At 57.2% G+C, this 15879-nt stretch overlaps 1 protein-coding gene across 7 annotated transcripts in view; it reads right to left on the bottom strand.

The window, feature by feature from the left end:
• BAIAP2 (BAR/IMD domain containing adaptor protein 2) overlaps nt 1-15879 on the bottom strand; it is a 78342-nt gene that overhangs the window by 54379 nt on the left and 8084 nt on the right. For all 7 annotated transcript variants that reach the window (XM_035302035.3, XM_035302031.3, XM_035302036.3 and 4 more), the window contains exons 2-3: nt 7051-7126; nt 3582-3668 (exon numbers count right to left, since the gene is read on the bottom strand). In XM_035302035.3, coding sequence (XP_035157926.2) covers nt 3582-3668; nt 7051-7126 — 163 coding nt within the window. The remainder of the gene's footprint in view (nt 1-3581; nt 3669-7050; nt 7127-15879) is intronic.

Below are 15879 nucleotides of genomic sequence, written 5' to 3'. Positions count from 1 at the left end.
AAGAAAAAAACCAGTATCACAAAACAAAAGGCCCACCAGACTGGAATGAAATATGTGCAAAATGGATTCCTGGCAAGGGACTTCTATCTAGAGTACACAGAGAACTTTTATAACCGGAGAAGACAAAACCCAAATGAAATAAAGGGGGAAGATTAAAAAACCCACTTCACTAAGAGAGAGAAACAAGTGGCGAACGAGAACATGAAAAGAGGCTCCACAACATGAATCAAGGAAACGCAAACTCGGGAATGCCCCAAACTAAAAACACCTAAGCGTCCATCAACAGATGAGGGTACAACATGTACATGGCGGGGCCCTGCAGGCGATGAGGTACAGTGAATCCCTAACATGGGCAGCAGGACATGGCTCAGAATAACCACGTACACCCGAGGAAGCTGGACGGAAAAAGAACGCACGCCGTATGGTTCCACTTCTGTAAAACTCTAGCAAATGCACGCTAAACTACAGTGACAGAAAGCGGATCAGTGGTTGCCTGGAGATGGGGAGGGAGGGCCCAAGGACTCGGGACAGGAGGGAGGGAGGGACAGACAAGTTCACTGCCGTGACCGTGGCCACAGCTTCTCAGGGGTACATGCGTCAGAACTCATCACACTGGACACTAGGACGTGTGCAGTGTATCATACTTCAATAACACCTCAATAAAGCTGTACAGTGATACTGTCCTGGCCATAAAAAGGATTTATATCACCGGATAACACCGTACGTGGGTTTAAACAAAAACTGTGATAATTAAATTGGGTGGGGCAAGGGACAGCAGAAAAAATCTAAGTCCAAATTCTTCCATAGTAAGAATCCATTCCAAGATGTCTGCACTTTTGGAACGGAGGAGGAGGAGGAGGAATGGCATAAACCTGCCCTCTGAGACACGCAGCCAAGGGAGCTGCCTCCACGCAGTGGGACCTGGGAGCATCGGGAGAGTGGGAAGGGGGCTTGGTTTTGAACAAGGATGTGCCGCTTTCATAAAAACCCAACTCCCAGCCATCTGACCCAGCAATTCCAGTTTCAGTGCATGCCCAGGAGAGAGGAAAACGCTCGCAGCTCCCGGAAGGTGAGAGCAACCCCGAGTAAATGAAATGCCCCCCTCCCCATGCAACGGGTCATCGTTAGGCAGAAACAGGAGTGAGGTCCTGACAGGACTACAGCACGACAGACCCTAAGCATGTGCTCATGGAAAAGGATCAGACACAGAAGGTCACCCCTTGTACAACTCCACATGTATGAAATCTCCACAATGGGCCAGCCCAGAGACAGATGCAGATGCGTGGCTGCGAGGGGAGGGGAGCAAGGGGATGAGGGAGTGACTGCTTAGTCTTAAGGGGTTTCTTTTTGGGGTGATAAAAACGTTTTGGAGTTAGATGGGGTATTGGCTGCACACTGTAAATACACTAAACCCACAGAACTGCACGCTCTGAAGGGGTAACTGCATGGCATGTGAATGGTGTCAATAAAGCTGCTACCAGGAAAAAACCCTGAGCCCCAGAGCAATGCTGGCATCTGGCTGGCCCTCTGCAGATGCACACGGGGGGCTCCAAGCTCCAGAAGGGGCCCTGGCAGAGACTCCAGAAGCCCACAGGTAGGTGGACACTCCCTCTTTCCTCCCTCTCCTGGTGCTTCCCCCCTGCTCCTCCTCCCTGTGCCCATGGGAGGCTCAGCGGCTTCTTGCTGTCAACCACCAGGGACTCTGCTAACAGGAAGTTCTGGAATCCCACCAGTTTCGGACACAGCCACCCCTCACTGTGGGCCACAGAGCCTGGAGTTCCCCATGGGCAGACCCTCATGCGAAGACAGGGAAAAAGCACAAGGTCCTCCAGCACATCTTCTAGCACGTGATTAATTAGGTTAAGACAATGCCTTCTTCAGCCGGGTGCAGTGGCTCACGCCTATGATCCCAGCACTCTAGGAGGCTGAGATGGGAGGATCACTTGAGCCCAGGAGCTCAAGACCAGCCCGGGCAACACAGTGAGATGCTGTCTATACAAAAGATTAAAATTAAAAAGTAGCTGGGTGCAGTGGTACACACCTGTGGTCCCAGCTACTCAGAAGGCTGAGGCAGGAGGATCACTTGAACCCATGAGTTGGAGGCCACCATGAGCCATGATTGTGCTACTGCATTCCAGCCTGGGCAACAGAGCAAGACCCTGTCTCTAAAGAAAAAGAAAGAAAATGCCCCTTTCACAGACACCCCCTGCTTCTGCCCTTCTCCAAACCCTGCAGATGTGGGCCAGGAGCTCCAGGGGAGTCCCCAGAAGCCACAATAGAGGCTTGGCCTCCACGGCCCAATGTGGTGCACCTCACACCCCACCCTCCAGGCTGAGTCTCCAGAGGCCTGGCAACCCCACCCACAGCACCTCCTCCCCTCCTCCCCAGCCTGTCAACACAGCAGGGCTGAAGAAACAAGCTGCCCAGGAATCCCCAGACCTACAGCTAACACCCCAGCAGGCCTGCCCCATGGAATGGCATTTGGGGGGACCTCCAATGAGGGGCCGCAGTCCTGGAGCAGGATGTCATGAGCAAGCTGGAGACAGCAGAGAGCCCAGGCAGGCAAAGCTAGGTTCCCGGGGTCCCAGTCCCAGAGCCTCAGCATCAGGGAGATGGAGCCTCTTCTGGGAACTGGAATTGGCACAGAGCAATCCAGGACCCCCCCCACCCCACTGCCTGCCAACACAGCCAGGGCCTCTGTCAGTCAAGGGGGCCATGAGGCCCAGAATAAAAGTAAAAAGGAAAAGGGACCGGGGCCAGTCATGCCTACACTTCCCATCCGAGGGTCTCCAGACCCGAAGACCACCTCCCAGATCAGCAGCCATGGGGAGGCGGCCAAGGGCGAGCACGGCCTGTCATGTTACCAAAAAGGAGTCCAAGTGGTTTCTCCAGCAACTCAGGTTTCCGGAGTGTCGAGGACCACTCTGCCAGCCACAGCCTGCTCCGGAAGCAGCAACTGAGCACAGGCCCAGCCGGTCCGGGGTCTCCAGGGTGGGCAGAGGAAACCTCAGCACCGCCCTGCTAGATGAGGGGACTGTGGAGGCATGGACTCCGCCTGAGCCACACCTGCGGCACCACCACACAGGACTTTCCAGGTTTCATACTGGATCCCTTAACACAGACGTCATATGAGCCATCACGGAAAATTTGCAGAACATAGACAAAGCGTCAATAGCATAACCTGGCCACCAGGAAATCCACCTGCCCATGCTGCTGGGGTGTCTTCCTCAGGGCCACACCGAATGAGGGCTTGCCTTTCTCACGCTTCAATACCAGGAACAAATCCCACACCATCTAATCCCATCATCCAAGCACACAGACCCTGTGTCAGCTGTTGCAGTTTGCCGGGAATGCCTTTGAACATGGGTTCACCTGCTCGTCCTCACCCCAAGCTGCGAGGCCTCGGGGGACAGGTACCCTCCACCCACTTCCAGCAGGGTGTGCGCCCCTCGAGAGAGCTCCAAGGGTGACTGTCATTAAAATATTTTCCTATTTGACAGGCAAAACCTGATCCCAAATCAAAAAGGGGGTGGACATAGGACAGGACCCCAGCTGCCTGAAGACACCAGGCAGGTTCTCACCCAGTTCTTTGGAGCCCTGGCTCTCGCTGGCCAGCTCCCCCATCTTCACCAGGGCGTCAAAGTAGCCTTTGGCTGCATATGTCACGCCTGGAAGAGAAGAGAAGGGAGCGGTTATTTCCCCCACAGGGGACAGATGACAAGACCCCCAGCAGAAACATGGCAGTCACGGCACACACAGGCCAACCTCATCTCCTGCCCAGACATGCCTGGAGAACACCCAACTTGCTGTGATTTCTGGGCTGGACAGAACCCATCTCTTGTTGATATACTTGTTTCACCCCAATCATGAGGGCTCCCTTGACTCTAAGAACACAGTTACTGGTTCAGGTCCCGAGCTATTCAAGTCAAATTGCTGAGTGCTGATCCCTATCACATGCTACCAGGCAGGGAGGGGGAGGGAGTGTTGGGCCAAGTTACTTCATGAGACAAAGAACCAACCCTAGGCCAGGAAGCTGCAGAGCTGGGCGGCAGGAAGCCGCTTCCCCCCAGACCCCTACACCGAGCCTGCAGTGGGAGCACTATTTCACATTGCTTCACGGTGTCAGACCAGGACTCCCGCTTGGGAGCAGGTCACAGCTGTTCAAAGGAGAGCAAACACATCCCTTGGTTTTATCACTGCCAAAGGGGCCTCTCCTCATCTTAGAGGCAGAGTCTGATCTAATCAGAAGTGGGCGTGAAGGGCTCCAGCAGCTGAACTCCTCCCCAGCCACAGGGCTGGAGCAGGCTCCAGGAGAGCCTGAGTCTCCTCCTCAGGGACTTGGGGGAGCACCTGGCAAACCCTTCCACACGACAAGGAGCCCCACCCGACCTCCAGGCTGCAGAAAGGACGAAGCAAGGCCCTGGAGAGCAGCGTAATTACAATTTCTAATCCATTTTCTGCAGAACCCACTTAGGGGCTTATCACTGGGCACTTCATCATATTTTATTTATATACTTTTCAATTAAGAGCGCACAGTGTTCTGCGGCACAAGACCCTGTCTGCAGGGGACAGTCCGCAGGCTGCTGTGGCCTGGGAGGGGTGGCTTCCGAAGAGGAAAGGAAAGCAAAGCGGCACAAGTGTGACTCCGGGCAGCTGGCTGCGGTGACAGTGGTGGTGCTGCCCGGACAGCCGTGCTCATTCCTTCAAGGCCATCGAGAAACAGAGGAGGAGGAAGGAAATCCTGAGTCTGCACTCAGCCCGCCGCCCTCATGAGGAATCAAATGGGCAGAAAGGCCCAGAAGGAACCTGCGTCTTGGCAGCATCAAAGGGCTGAGTGAAGTGGAAGGGCCTGCTCAGCCGGAGGAGGCAGGCACAGGCCCCAGCGCCACCGCGACCCACTCAAAGTGGCTTCCACACCACTTCCCTGCACGGGCGGCCGGGGATGATCTCACCACTCGGGGCCACATGAGGGCTACCACAGACTTGCCGTAGACCAGGCCGCCAAGTGTCCTGCAGACGAGGGGCTCAGGAAAGGAAGCCAGTCTACAATGAGCAAGAGCAGCCCCGTCTCCAGGGGCGGGGCCTTCTGGACTCCGGATTCCCATCCATAATGTCCGCGATTCAGACCCAGCTGGGAAGAGATGGACAACTGGCTGCATTTGTGGGGATGGAAATGAGCTGGGCTCGGAGAATCTGCACACCACTGGCCGTGGCCGGAGACCATGGGACCGCCACAGTTGCAAGCCCTCTGCACCCACCTCAAGCCGGCCCTCAGCCTTCCCTCTGCTTTGGAGCCTCTTCCCAGAGTCAACATCTCACACTAGAGGCAAAGGCAGCTCTCCCTGGGATCCCCAGGAAGTTACCCAGCAAGCAGGGAGCACCATAGGGAGCAGACCAGGTGTAACTGCCACAAGGAGGCCACACCAGCTCTCAGAGCAGCCACAGGCTCTGCTGCTGACTTCCACTACCTTGACCAAGAGGCTCCTGGCTGGGGTACAGGGGTTAATGCCATAGCCAAGATCTACACTGTCATTCAGACCCTGCAGGCCGGGTGCAGTGGCTCACACCTGTAATCCCAGCACTTTGGGAGGCCGAGGTGGGCGGATCACGAGGTCAGTAGATCGAGACCATCCTGGACAACATGGTGAATGAAACCCAGTCTCTACTAAAACACAAAAAATTAGCCAGGCGTGGTGGCACGTGCCTGTAATCCCAGCTACGTGGGAGCCTGAGGCAGGGAAATTGCTTGAACCCAGGAGGTGGCGGTTACAGTAAGCTGAGTCTGCACCACTGCACTCTGGCCTGGCAACAGAGTGAGACTCCATCTCAAAAAAAGACAAAAAGACTGCAGACTTCTTCTGGAGAAAGGACAGCTCCTTAGGAAAATTTTGATGACCAGGCCCCTGTAGAGGAGGGGCAGGGTGGAGAGAAACAAGGCTGTTCCTGGGGCAGCCATGGGTAAGGGTAAGGCCCAAGGGAGCTCCATGTCCCCTTCATGCCCACAAGGAAACACGAAGGCCACCTCTGCTAGACGTGGCAGGCAGGCACAACTGGCCCACTTGGAGAGCTGAGGAGGAGGGCAGTGCCAGGGACAGGGCTTCTGCTGGGTGCCAGGGACAGGCCTCAGGTGGGGTGCTTTGTCCCCAGGTGACAACGAAGTAAAGGTGGTAGAAAAAGAACGAGGACTGACCAACTCCAGCCCCCTCCTTGCTACCTTTAACCTGGCACCAAAACTGGACAAACAACTCCACTTGACCCGTGGGTGCCGAGACCCCGGGAAGCTGTGGAGGAGCTGCAGATGCCAGGCGTGTCTTGGGAAACACATCATCTTCTCCCTGCTACAGGGTGTGGACTCTGTTTATGAAGACGCTGCAGCTGGAAGGACAGACACAGTCGAGGGTACAGGGAGCCCAGGGTCACTGCCTAAGAACCGCAAGTCCCCAACGGTGGCAGGACTCAGCCATGAGCACCTGTGGGCCCAACGGGGCAAGTATGGAGGGCTTCTGGGGACAAGGAAGAAACTGCCCACTGAAACGGGAAGACCCAGGTGCATCTCAGGTCCCGAGGTAGAGCACCTAGGCGGGGTAGCGGCAGTGGGAAGTGTCTCAAGGAGACAGTGGGAGGAAAGGAACAGCCCTGGAGCCCCCAGCCCCTCATGCCCTCCATCCCGGCTCTGTGGGCAGGAGCCGCAGGGTGTTTGTTCACTCATCAGAGAGCAGGTCCCAAAGCCAAAGCCGCTGCAGCTACCAAGAGCTTCATCCCAGCCCTGACCCCACAGTCTCCACACGATTCTGAGGGCCTGACATTTGCACCCCTCCTGCTTCAAGATGCCACAGGACAAGAGCAGCCTGCACAGCCAGGGGCATGCTGCCACAGTGACAGCAGACAGTCCAGAGTGCAGACACCTTTGCTCAGAGAGCCTCTGTCGGGCTATGTTTCTGGAACCAAAGACCTCCTTTCGCACCTGACCAGGCCCCACAGGCTGTGCCCAAGTCCATCTGCCAACCCAGGAAGCAGCTCCCACCCCACAGGGCCAGGGAGCAGTTCTACCTGCCAGCGCCTTCTCGTAGTTCTTCCCCATGGCGATGAAGTTCCGGAGGCTGGGGTTGAACTGCTCCATGATGGTCTGGAAGAAAGCAGAGAAGTGAAGAAACGGCATTATTGGCAGAGGTCACCCTAGTGACTCTGAAGAGTCCGAACACAGAGGAGAAAATCCAGAGCAGGCATCACCTGCTGTGTGTCGAGACCAAGATGCTCAAGCTGGGCTTCCCAAGTTCAAATCCTGGCCGTGCCCCTGACCAGCCTGAGCCTTGTTTTTCATATCTCTGCAATGGGGATAAGACGAGACCCTGCTGCAGAGGTGTTGGGATTGAAGGAGTGCCTCTGCACGGTGCAGCAGGCGGTACGCAGCTGGCGCTCCATGCACCGCTGCCGAGATGCCGCTCTATTGGCGCAGCTGAGTCAGCCCAGAAGGGCCCCCCGACCAGCCACACACAATCGCTCAGCTATGCCGGCACCCTCTCCCACTAAAATCCTACTCAACACATCAATTACCAGACATCAGCTCTGATTAGTGCCATCACAGCCTGATCTGCAAATGCCATGCTATGAATAATCCAGCGGCTCTGGGTCTGTTTGCCCGACGAATGGGCATCTTGGTGCCAAGATCAGCAGTTCTTAGACTCAAGAAATTAGATTTTCACTGCAAAGGCCAAATAAATGTTTTAATTACATGGCATAAAAACAGGCACACACAAACAACCGCCAAGTGAGAATTCTACCAGCACCACACGCACTGACTGTCAATGGCCAACCCCCGCCAGCAAGGGCCGGGGAGCAGCTCCAAGAGAAACCCCGGCTCAGCCACCTCCTGTCTCTTCTGGTCGTTTGTTATGATGTAATCCTGATCTCTCCTGAGGATCACAGGAAGGGAAGCCGCCCAGCCCGGTCACAGACAAGCAGGACACTGTGGGGCCCCCACCTAGCCCCAACCTGTGGGCGAGGGGGTGGGGAGGGAAGGGCAACTCCATCCCCCACCCCTTCCCAGCACCTGGCCTCAGCCTCCGGAGCCACCAGGGTGGATAAAAAGGGCATTTAGGGACAAGAAAGCCACTCCCCACCGTCGGATCCGGTCCAGAAAACCCGCTATTTGACACGTGCTCCATCCCCTGCCCTGACAGACGGCCAGGGTGTGTGCTCCTGGGGAATGAGGCCCCGAGTTCTGCGCTACCACTAGGGCTCGCAGCAGGCCGGATGCACCTCAGTTCTGCGTCTGCTGGAACCTCAGGTGGTCATGTCACCCAACCAGGTCCCAGGTGTCCCTTCCTTTCTGGATGCAACAAAGGTGAGGGCACCTCTGTGTGCTGGACCAGAGCCCATGTGCATGGGGGTGGGGGATGCAGCAGCCATCCAGCCACACCAAGTTCTGTTCTCACAGAGCCAGTATCTCATAGAGAGGGCAGGACAAGGGGGCCAGGGCTTCCACAGAAGTGAGACAGGCATGCTCAGCGAGACGTGGAGAGCAGGCAGGGGAGCACTTCCCAGGCCAGGGAGCAGTGGGCAGACGGAGGCAGGCCCACGACAAGTTCCTGGGAAAGCAGGACCTGGCACAGGGGTGGAAAGGGCCCAGGGGAGGCAGGAAGAGGAGGAGGAGGAGGATGTGACAGCCCCTGAGGCCAGGCTGCACGAAGCTACGGAGGGTCTGAGCAGAGCGATGGGATGGGCTAGCTACATTTAGAGATCCCACTGGGTCGGGTGCAGTGGCTCATACCTATAATCCCAGCAATTTGGGAGGCAGAGGTGGGAAGATCACTTGAGCCCAGGCATTCAAGACCAGCCTGGGCAACATGGCAAGACCCCATCTCTACTAACAGTTTAAAAGTTAGCTGGGTGTGGCAGTGCATGCCTATAGTCCCAGCTAACCAAAAGGCTGAGGTGGGAGGACTGCTTGAGCCTGGAAGGTCAAGGCTGCAGAGAACTGTGATTGTGCCACTGCACTGCAGCCTGGGCAGACAGAGCCTGACACCATATCTAAAAAAAAAAAAAAAAAAAAAAAAAAAAAACCAGAACAAAAGAGATCCCTCTGGCTGCTCAGGGAAGACCAGATTTTATCCAAGGGCTTGGGCATATGCTGGGAGACCCATCAGAGGCTCTGGGATTCTCAGAGGAGAGGCAGGTGCCACACAGGCCTCTGTTCTAGGGACAGGGATGCTGCAGCAGAGCAGGCTTAGCACTGAGCTAAGAAAGCCCTTAGCACTGAACCAGGAACCTGGGGGCTTTCATTCCCAGGAGTGCCTGGGAGCGAGGGCAGGGAGACCACACAGGGAATAGGGTAAGACGGGTCCAGTGCCCAGGAGAACATGAGCCACAGATGACACCCGAGAGTTAGCAGCAGAGAGGTGAGCGCTGGGACCTGGAGTGCTCTCGGCAGCCTGGTTCAAACTGACCATGCAGACCAGGAAGGCGGCGAAGGCAGTCAGGGAATGCTGTCGGATGTGCGTTTATTGTAATGAAATCCAGCAGAAGTGGGGCATCAGCCAAGTGAGGTGGGTGCGGCTGGGTCTGGTGCTCTGGTGAGTGTGTACTCTGTGTGTGCACAGACATAGGCATGTGTGCATGTTTATGTGTGCATGCGTTCGCATGCGTTCCTGTGTGCACGTATATATTTGTGCATGTGGCCCTGCTGAGCTGCAGCATCAAACATGTTTCTCGCCCTATGTGACAAAGGTGTGAAAATGCTACCACAGAGGGTGGGCGTGGCAGAGCAGACCCCTCGCTCACAAGGGCCCTACGTGCTTGGCTCCAGGACCGTGACCCCCCCACAGGCTCCTGGGCAGGATCCTGAGCGGAAGAGGAGGCTCAACCTGAGCCCCATGAGCTCCACTAACACCCTGAGCAGCAGAAGAAACAGGCTAGGAGCCACCCAGCGCCAGCCAAGGCGGGTCAGCATGGCAGCCATGGGTACCGTGTGACACATGGGGCAGCCTCGAGGTTTCGCTTCCTTAGTGTAGCAGCTGAGCTCACTTGGAAGGAATGAGGGAGTGAGCGAGCAGGGGACAGCTGCCAGGCCACCTGGGCATGGTCATGCCTCTGTCTGCAAGAGAAGGGCAGCGCCCAAAGGCAATGGCAGTGGTATAGATTCCACTGAGCTGAAATTCTAAGCGGGGACTCCCCTTCCAGGGCAGAAGGGCCAGTTCCTCCTTCTACATCTGCATACAGCACCCAGCCCCTGGGCCAAAAGAGAGGCCTTCTGTGGAACCCTGCCTCAGGCACCCGCAGCAGGTGTCACCCACCCTCCTCCAGGCTCCTCCCTCTCTTGGGAACCACAGGAGAAACCCAATGGCCCATGAAGAGCCTAGCGCCTTTGGTGGGAGCCCAGCTCCCGTCAGGCATCTCTCTGAGCCCGGATGGAGTCCATTCCATCATCCTAGAGCTATTCCAACCCTGTGGGCCTGTGTGAAGGCCCCCGGCATGAGGAGAGCCCACTGTGGGGCACACACTGCAGTCCAGCCTCCACCTCCACCTCCAGCACCAGCTCCCCTAACCAGGTCAAGGTCCTGGTCCGGGGGTTTGCAGTGCCCAGGGGTCCCCAGGTGGGGGCATGTGAGCCAATGACAGAAAGCTCCAGCTCCTCTGGAACGAACACCCACAGCAGCAGCACTGGGTGGAGAACTCTGTTTTCAGTCACACCAACATGACTTTTCAAGTCACTGAACAAGTGTCTCTTTATGCGGGATGCCACCAGGAAGGACCTGAGCTCAGATGCTCAGACATCCAGATGCCCTGACAGTGCTGTGGGGAGGGGAGGTCTTCGGGCTTTAAAGGGGCTAGTATCAACACCAAAGGGCAGCAAAACAGAAAAGCCCAGGCCAGGAGGGAGAAACTACACAAGAAAATTACTTCCAGCCCTCAGAAGGGCCCCCTCCCCACACAGCAGTTCTGAAGTGAGTTTAAAGCCCAGCTGTCCACACTGAGGGCGCGCAGGGCTGCACTACGCCGTCCTCACAACCACGATAAAACTCAAGGGCTCCTGGGAGGCGATAGGCACAGAAAGAGTTCCCAGGGGCCCATGCTATGACCCCATCCCCGCTGCCAGGACAGAAATCCTACACCATGAGCAGCCACCACACTGTCCTCAAACTCTAGGACCTGTACAGCCCTCATGGAGCTCTGCTATGACCTGGTAACCATACACTGGCTCCCTGGGCAGTGCTCCCGGGCTGGCGCAGACTTCCACTGACTCGTGTCTTCATTCACCATTCACTAGGGAACACTTTTTGCACCCCAGGTGGGGTCCTGGGGTCCCTGCCCACAAGGAGCTCCCAGATATGCTGTGGAAGGCTTCCCTCCTAGAACAGAGGCCACGAAGAGCCAGGTGAGAAGAAGCCACTGCCCAGGGATGCTGGCAGGCTTGGCTGCCCTCCTGCTGGGATGCACATAGAGAGGGATGTCTCACAGGTCTGGATGGCATGGACCCCAGCTGTCCCTACTGCAGCCCCCAGGGACCTCAGCTATGCATTTCTGCAGGTACGAATGGGAGGGCCATGTCTCCCAGCTGTAGAGGTGGCTGTCGGAGAACGTCGATGAGCCCAGGGAGCCCTTCTGGCTGGCGAGCTGCTGGACACTGATAGCCAGCATGATTCAGTGCCGTGGGCTGGCCTGGCCAGCGTGGGCACAAGGCCACAGAAGCGCTGTAATCACCACCTCCTCCCAACTTGGGAACACAGGGAGAGTGGCCAACACATTCAGAGAAAAGAGCTCTCCTAAAGGACTTTGCTCTCCCGCCTGCTCCGGGCTGTGCTGGGGTCCACCTTCCACCTGCCCGCTCAGAAATTCTGTTTACCCCCCAGCTCTCCCTCCTGTGACGCTGCCTCTCCAGCACTTTCCTGGCAGGGTGGCCACAAACAAAAGCAGTTCCTTTGCTGACAGACAGAGTGACCTTCCCCTTCCCTCCAGCCCCTCCAGGCAGATGCCAGGGTGGGCACTTCCGGCCTGACCCTAGGCCTGTGTGCGTCTGTACCCATGCATGCACATATACCCACATGTGCACATGTGTTTACCTGTGTAAGTACACTCACACGTGTGCTGGACACATGTGCCTGTGTGTGGTCAGGCTGAGCCATGTTTCCTATTCACTCAGAAAAACAAACAAGAGAAAAGGTTGACACTGGGACCCTCCTGGCTGCCTTAAAGCCTCATCACCTGGCCGGGCGCGGTGGCTCACGCCTATAATCCCAGCACTTTGGGAGGCTGAGGTGGGTGGATCACGAGGTCAAGAGATGGAGACCCTCCTGGTCAACAAGGTGAAACGCCGTCTCTACTAAAAATACAAAAATTAGCTGGGCATGGTGGTGTGCGCCTGTAGTCTCAGCTACTCAGGAGGCTGAGGCAGGAGAATTGCTTGAACCCAGGAGGCAGAGGTTGCGGTGAGCCAAGATTCTGCCATTGCATTCCAGTCTGGGTAACAACAGCGAAACTCCATCTCAAAAAAAAAAAAAGCCTCATCACCTAATCCTCACCTGGCCTCGCCATGAGAGTCCCTGTCCCATCTTACACACAGGCAAGGTGAAAGTTAGGCTCAGGAAGGCAGGGGCCTGCCCACTAGCTCCTGATGGAGCCCAGAGTCCTGGCTCCAACCCTGCTGCCCACACGGCCAGCCTTGGCCCTCTGTCCCCATCGGTCCTGGTGCTGCACCAGACAGGCTCCCTGAGGCCACATTCCAGCAGTATCAGGAAAAGGGTGACTCGATCCAGCTGGCCTCTCCCAGGACAGCCAATGCCCAGGGCAACTCACTGTTGTGGGGAGGGACACTGCCCACTCACTCCCTTGCCCAGGGACCGCCACAGCTCCTGAGGGTCTAGGCTGCTGTTACCCATTGGACCACTGCCCTCACTTCCACCTCTGTCCCAACAGGCAGAAGCAGGGGCCAGCAGTGCCAGAGAAGACTCCCCGAGCCCACTGTGCCACCACAGCCATGGCATGAGGGCCCCACACACAGACACAGACCCCACAGCACCCATGGCTCTGGTCCATGTAGAACTGGTGGGCCCCTGCCTAGGACACCAGGCTCCAGGGAAGGGCACACAGGACAAAACTGAGCCCGGAAGCCCCACACCACATGTCCAGCACAGGGGAGGGAGGGGCAGGAGGAGCCGGGCAACAAGTGAACAGTGTCCCGCCGGAAGGACTTCAGGGTTTGCTGTCCAGGGACCACAGGCTCAGTTCCCTTGGCTGCCAGAGGGGTTTGGGGGCTCCTGCAGGCAGAGAGCATCGGGAAGGTGGCAGAGTCCTCCAGGGCCACTGCTGACCCCACACACAGGAGCACTGACAAGCTCCAGACCCTGGGAGCCGGCTCACGGGACAAGAGGAGTGGGGCTGTGGGGTGTGAAGGAGCCTGGCTGGAGTGGTGTGGAAAGTCCTGTCCCCCTCTAAAAACTTGGACACCTGTCCTAGAGGATCCTTCCTTTAGGAATAAAACCAACTCCAGGGGAGTTGGGAACGCTGCCTGGAGGAGGCAGATCTTGAACTACATCTCACTGGGTTTGAGTCAGAGAAAAACTACAAATGCATATGCATGGATTTAGAACCAGATGCATGGAAGCTCCTGGAAGGAATTGGCCTGCAGGGTGAGGACGGGGGCATGAAGGTGGCTGGAGCCTGCAGAACGGGATCCCAAGGGGAATGGTGACAAACCAGGCAAAGACAGCACCCTCCTCCTCACCCTCCACAGCGGGGGTGCAGCAGCTCTGCCTCCCTGTGGGTAATAATGGGGACCCTACAGTGCAGGGCAGGAGGAAACTGTATGGCCAAATCCCTCTGTCAAGCCAGGGGCCCCCACCCCAAGCCCCCCCAGACCATGAGACCCCAAGGAACTCAGGCCTCAGCCAGGCAGCCGGGGTCAGGGACAAGGGCGGCAGGAGCACACTGGAGGCCAGGCCAGCCAGGCTGGAGGAGATATAAGGAAAAGCGCTGCAGAGGACTCCAGGTGTCAGAAAGGAGATACCTCTCTAGAGGCAGGAGGGGAGCCAGCCTGTTCAGAAAAGAGGGAGCTGGTCCCCTGCCCTGCCCCAGGGGCTCAGGAGGGACCACTAGATTCTCCAAGGTTGGCTTCAGCATGGCCTGGCAGAACCAGACTCCCCCAAAGCCACACAGGACAGACAGATGGAAGGGATAACCCAGCCCCCCGAGAAGCCTGAAGAGAGACCCTGAGGACAGGTCCCACCCATACCAGGGACTCCTGCAGGACTCAGGGCAGCCTGGCCACGAATCACAGGGGTCAGGTGTGAGGGGCTGGGATGTCCCCAGTCTAAGGTGGTAGCCCCAGTTCTCAGCCTCCAGGACCACCCTGAGAAAAGCCATTAACATCATAATAATGTGACTCCTCATGTCTTTGGCATGGTGCCCAGATATGACCAGAGGCGCAGGTGGCCTCTTGTCAGGAGGGGCCAGAGGTCCAGGGACTCCTTCCCTCACGCTGCCTGCCCTACCCATCAGAAGCTTGGGATTCCCCAGGACAGGGACCATGGATGCTGCAGCTGAAAACAACATGGACAAATGCCAACCCTCAGGCCAGCTCCTGAGCCAGGAGCTTCTGCCCTCCGACTATGACAAGGGCCACATGGCCATTGTCCTGGGCTCCCAGCCCCAGCCTGGGGTTCCGCTTCCCTTTCGGGGTTGTGGCAGCATTGCCCTCCCGTGGACCTTGGAAAGGTCCCACATGCCCTCTGCAAACGTTCTCCTGGGATCTGCCACTCTCAGGTGCCCCAAGTCTGAGCCCTCTTAAACGAGGTCCCCAAGAGCAGAGGTCCACGAGGGCAAAAGTCGGATGCCCCAACTTGGCCTGCATAAAAGGAGCCGTGTCCCTGCAGGGTCCAAACACAGCACCAAGCAGCCTGGCCAATTCCTTCCTGTCCCAGAGGCACATCCTGCCCGCCCAGCTTCCCAGCTTCAACAAGGACATAGCCCCTGACAGACACCTTCCAATGTTCGGCCACCTGGGCCTGTGTCACAGAACTTATCAGCAACTGCTCAGTCTCACGGGGTATCCGGCCCACCCGGAACGATGCATTCCAGCCGCCTTTTGCCTGTGGCCGACACTGAGCTGGCTCCTCCCTCCCCAGCCGACTGCTCATCCCGTGGAATCAGCTGCCCCTATGGAAATCTTCCCATTGTCATAAACTGCGTGCTGCTACCTGACTAAGGTCAGAGGAAAAACCATCATGCGCCCCCAGTACGATCAGCCTGCAGACAGACAGGTGGCCGCCTCTAGACAGCATGGAGGACTCAGCCTCTCCAGCAGCTGCTGCATCTGTGTTGTGGGGTGGGGCCCACTGGGTGTCATGGCTGAACTGTGTCCCCTCCCCAAACGTACACGCTGAAGTCCTAACCCTGGCATCACAGAGTACGACTGTGTTTGGAAGCAAGGTCTTTACGGAGGTGATTAAAGTAACTGGGGTCACAGGGTGGGCCTTTTCATAAGGCCCCCATACAACCAGTGCCTTATTAAAGGGGAGAAGAGGCCACAGCCACCACAGGGATGACAGGGCAATGCGACCATCCTGTTTGTGCACCAGCCTGTGGCACCGTGTCAGTCCCCCTCCAACATGGAGAGGCCCGGTCACTAGGTCACTCATTACCACCAATCACAGAACCAAGTCTGGTCACTGCCTGGCCTGCTTCATCCTCAAGGCCATGGCCCCATCCGCCCCTGTGAAGGCACTGGCCGGGTCTTTAGGGCTGGTCTCATTACTGAGGAGCAACTGTGGCCAGGCAGGGAGGCAGGCTTGGAATACCTCCACCGTTCCTCCGCCCGCCAACCTCAGGCCAGGCAGGTGGGAGGTGTCAACCCGGGCTGTGGCCACAGACAGCAGCACCAGCACC

Source organism: Callithrix jacchus, chromosome 5 (genome assembly GCF_049354715.1).
Source record: "Callithrix jacchus isolate 240 chromosome 5, calJac240_pri, whole genome shotgun sequence".
Classification (NCBI taxonomy): domain Eukaryota; kingdom Metazoa; phylum Chordata; class Mammalia; order Primates; family Cebidae; genus Callithrix; species Callithrix jacchus.
The sequence above is the reverse complement of the archived record's forward strand: the minus strand, read 5'-3'. Positions and strand labels throughout refer to the sequence as shown.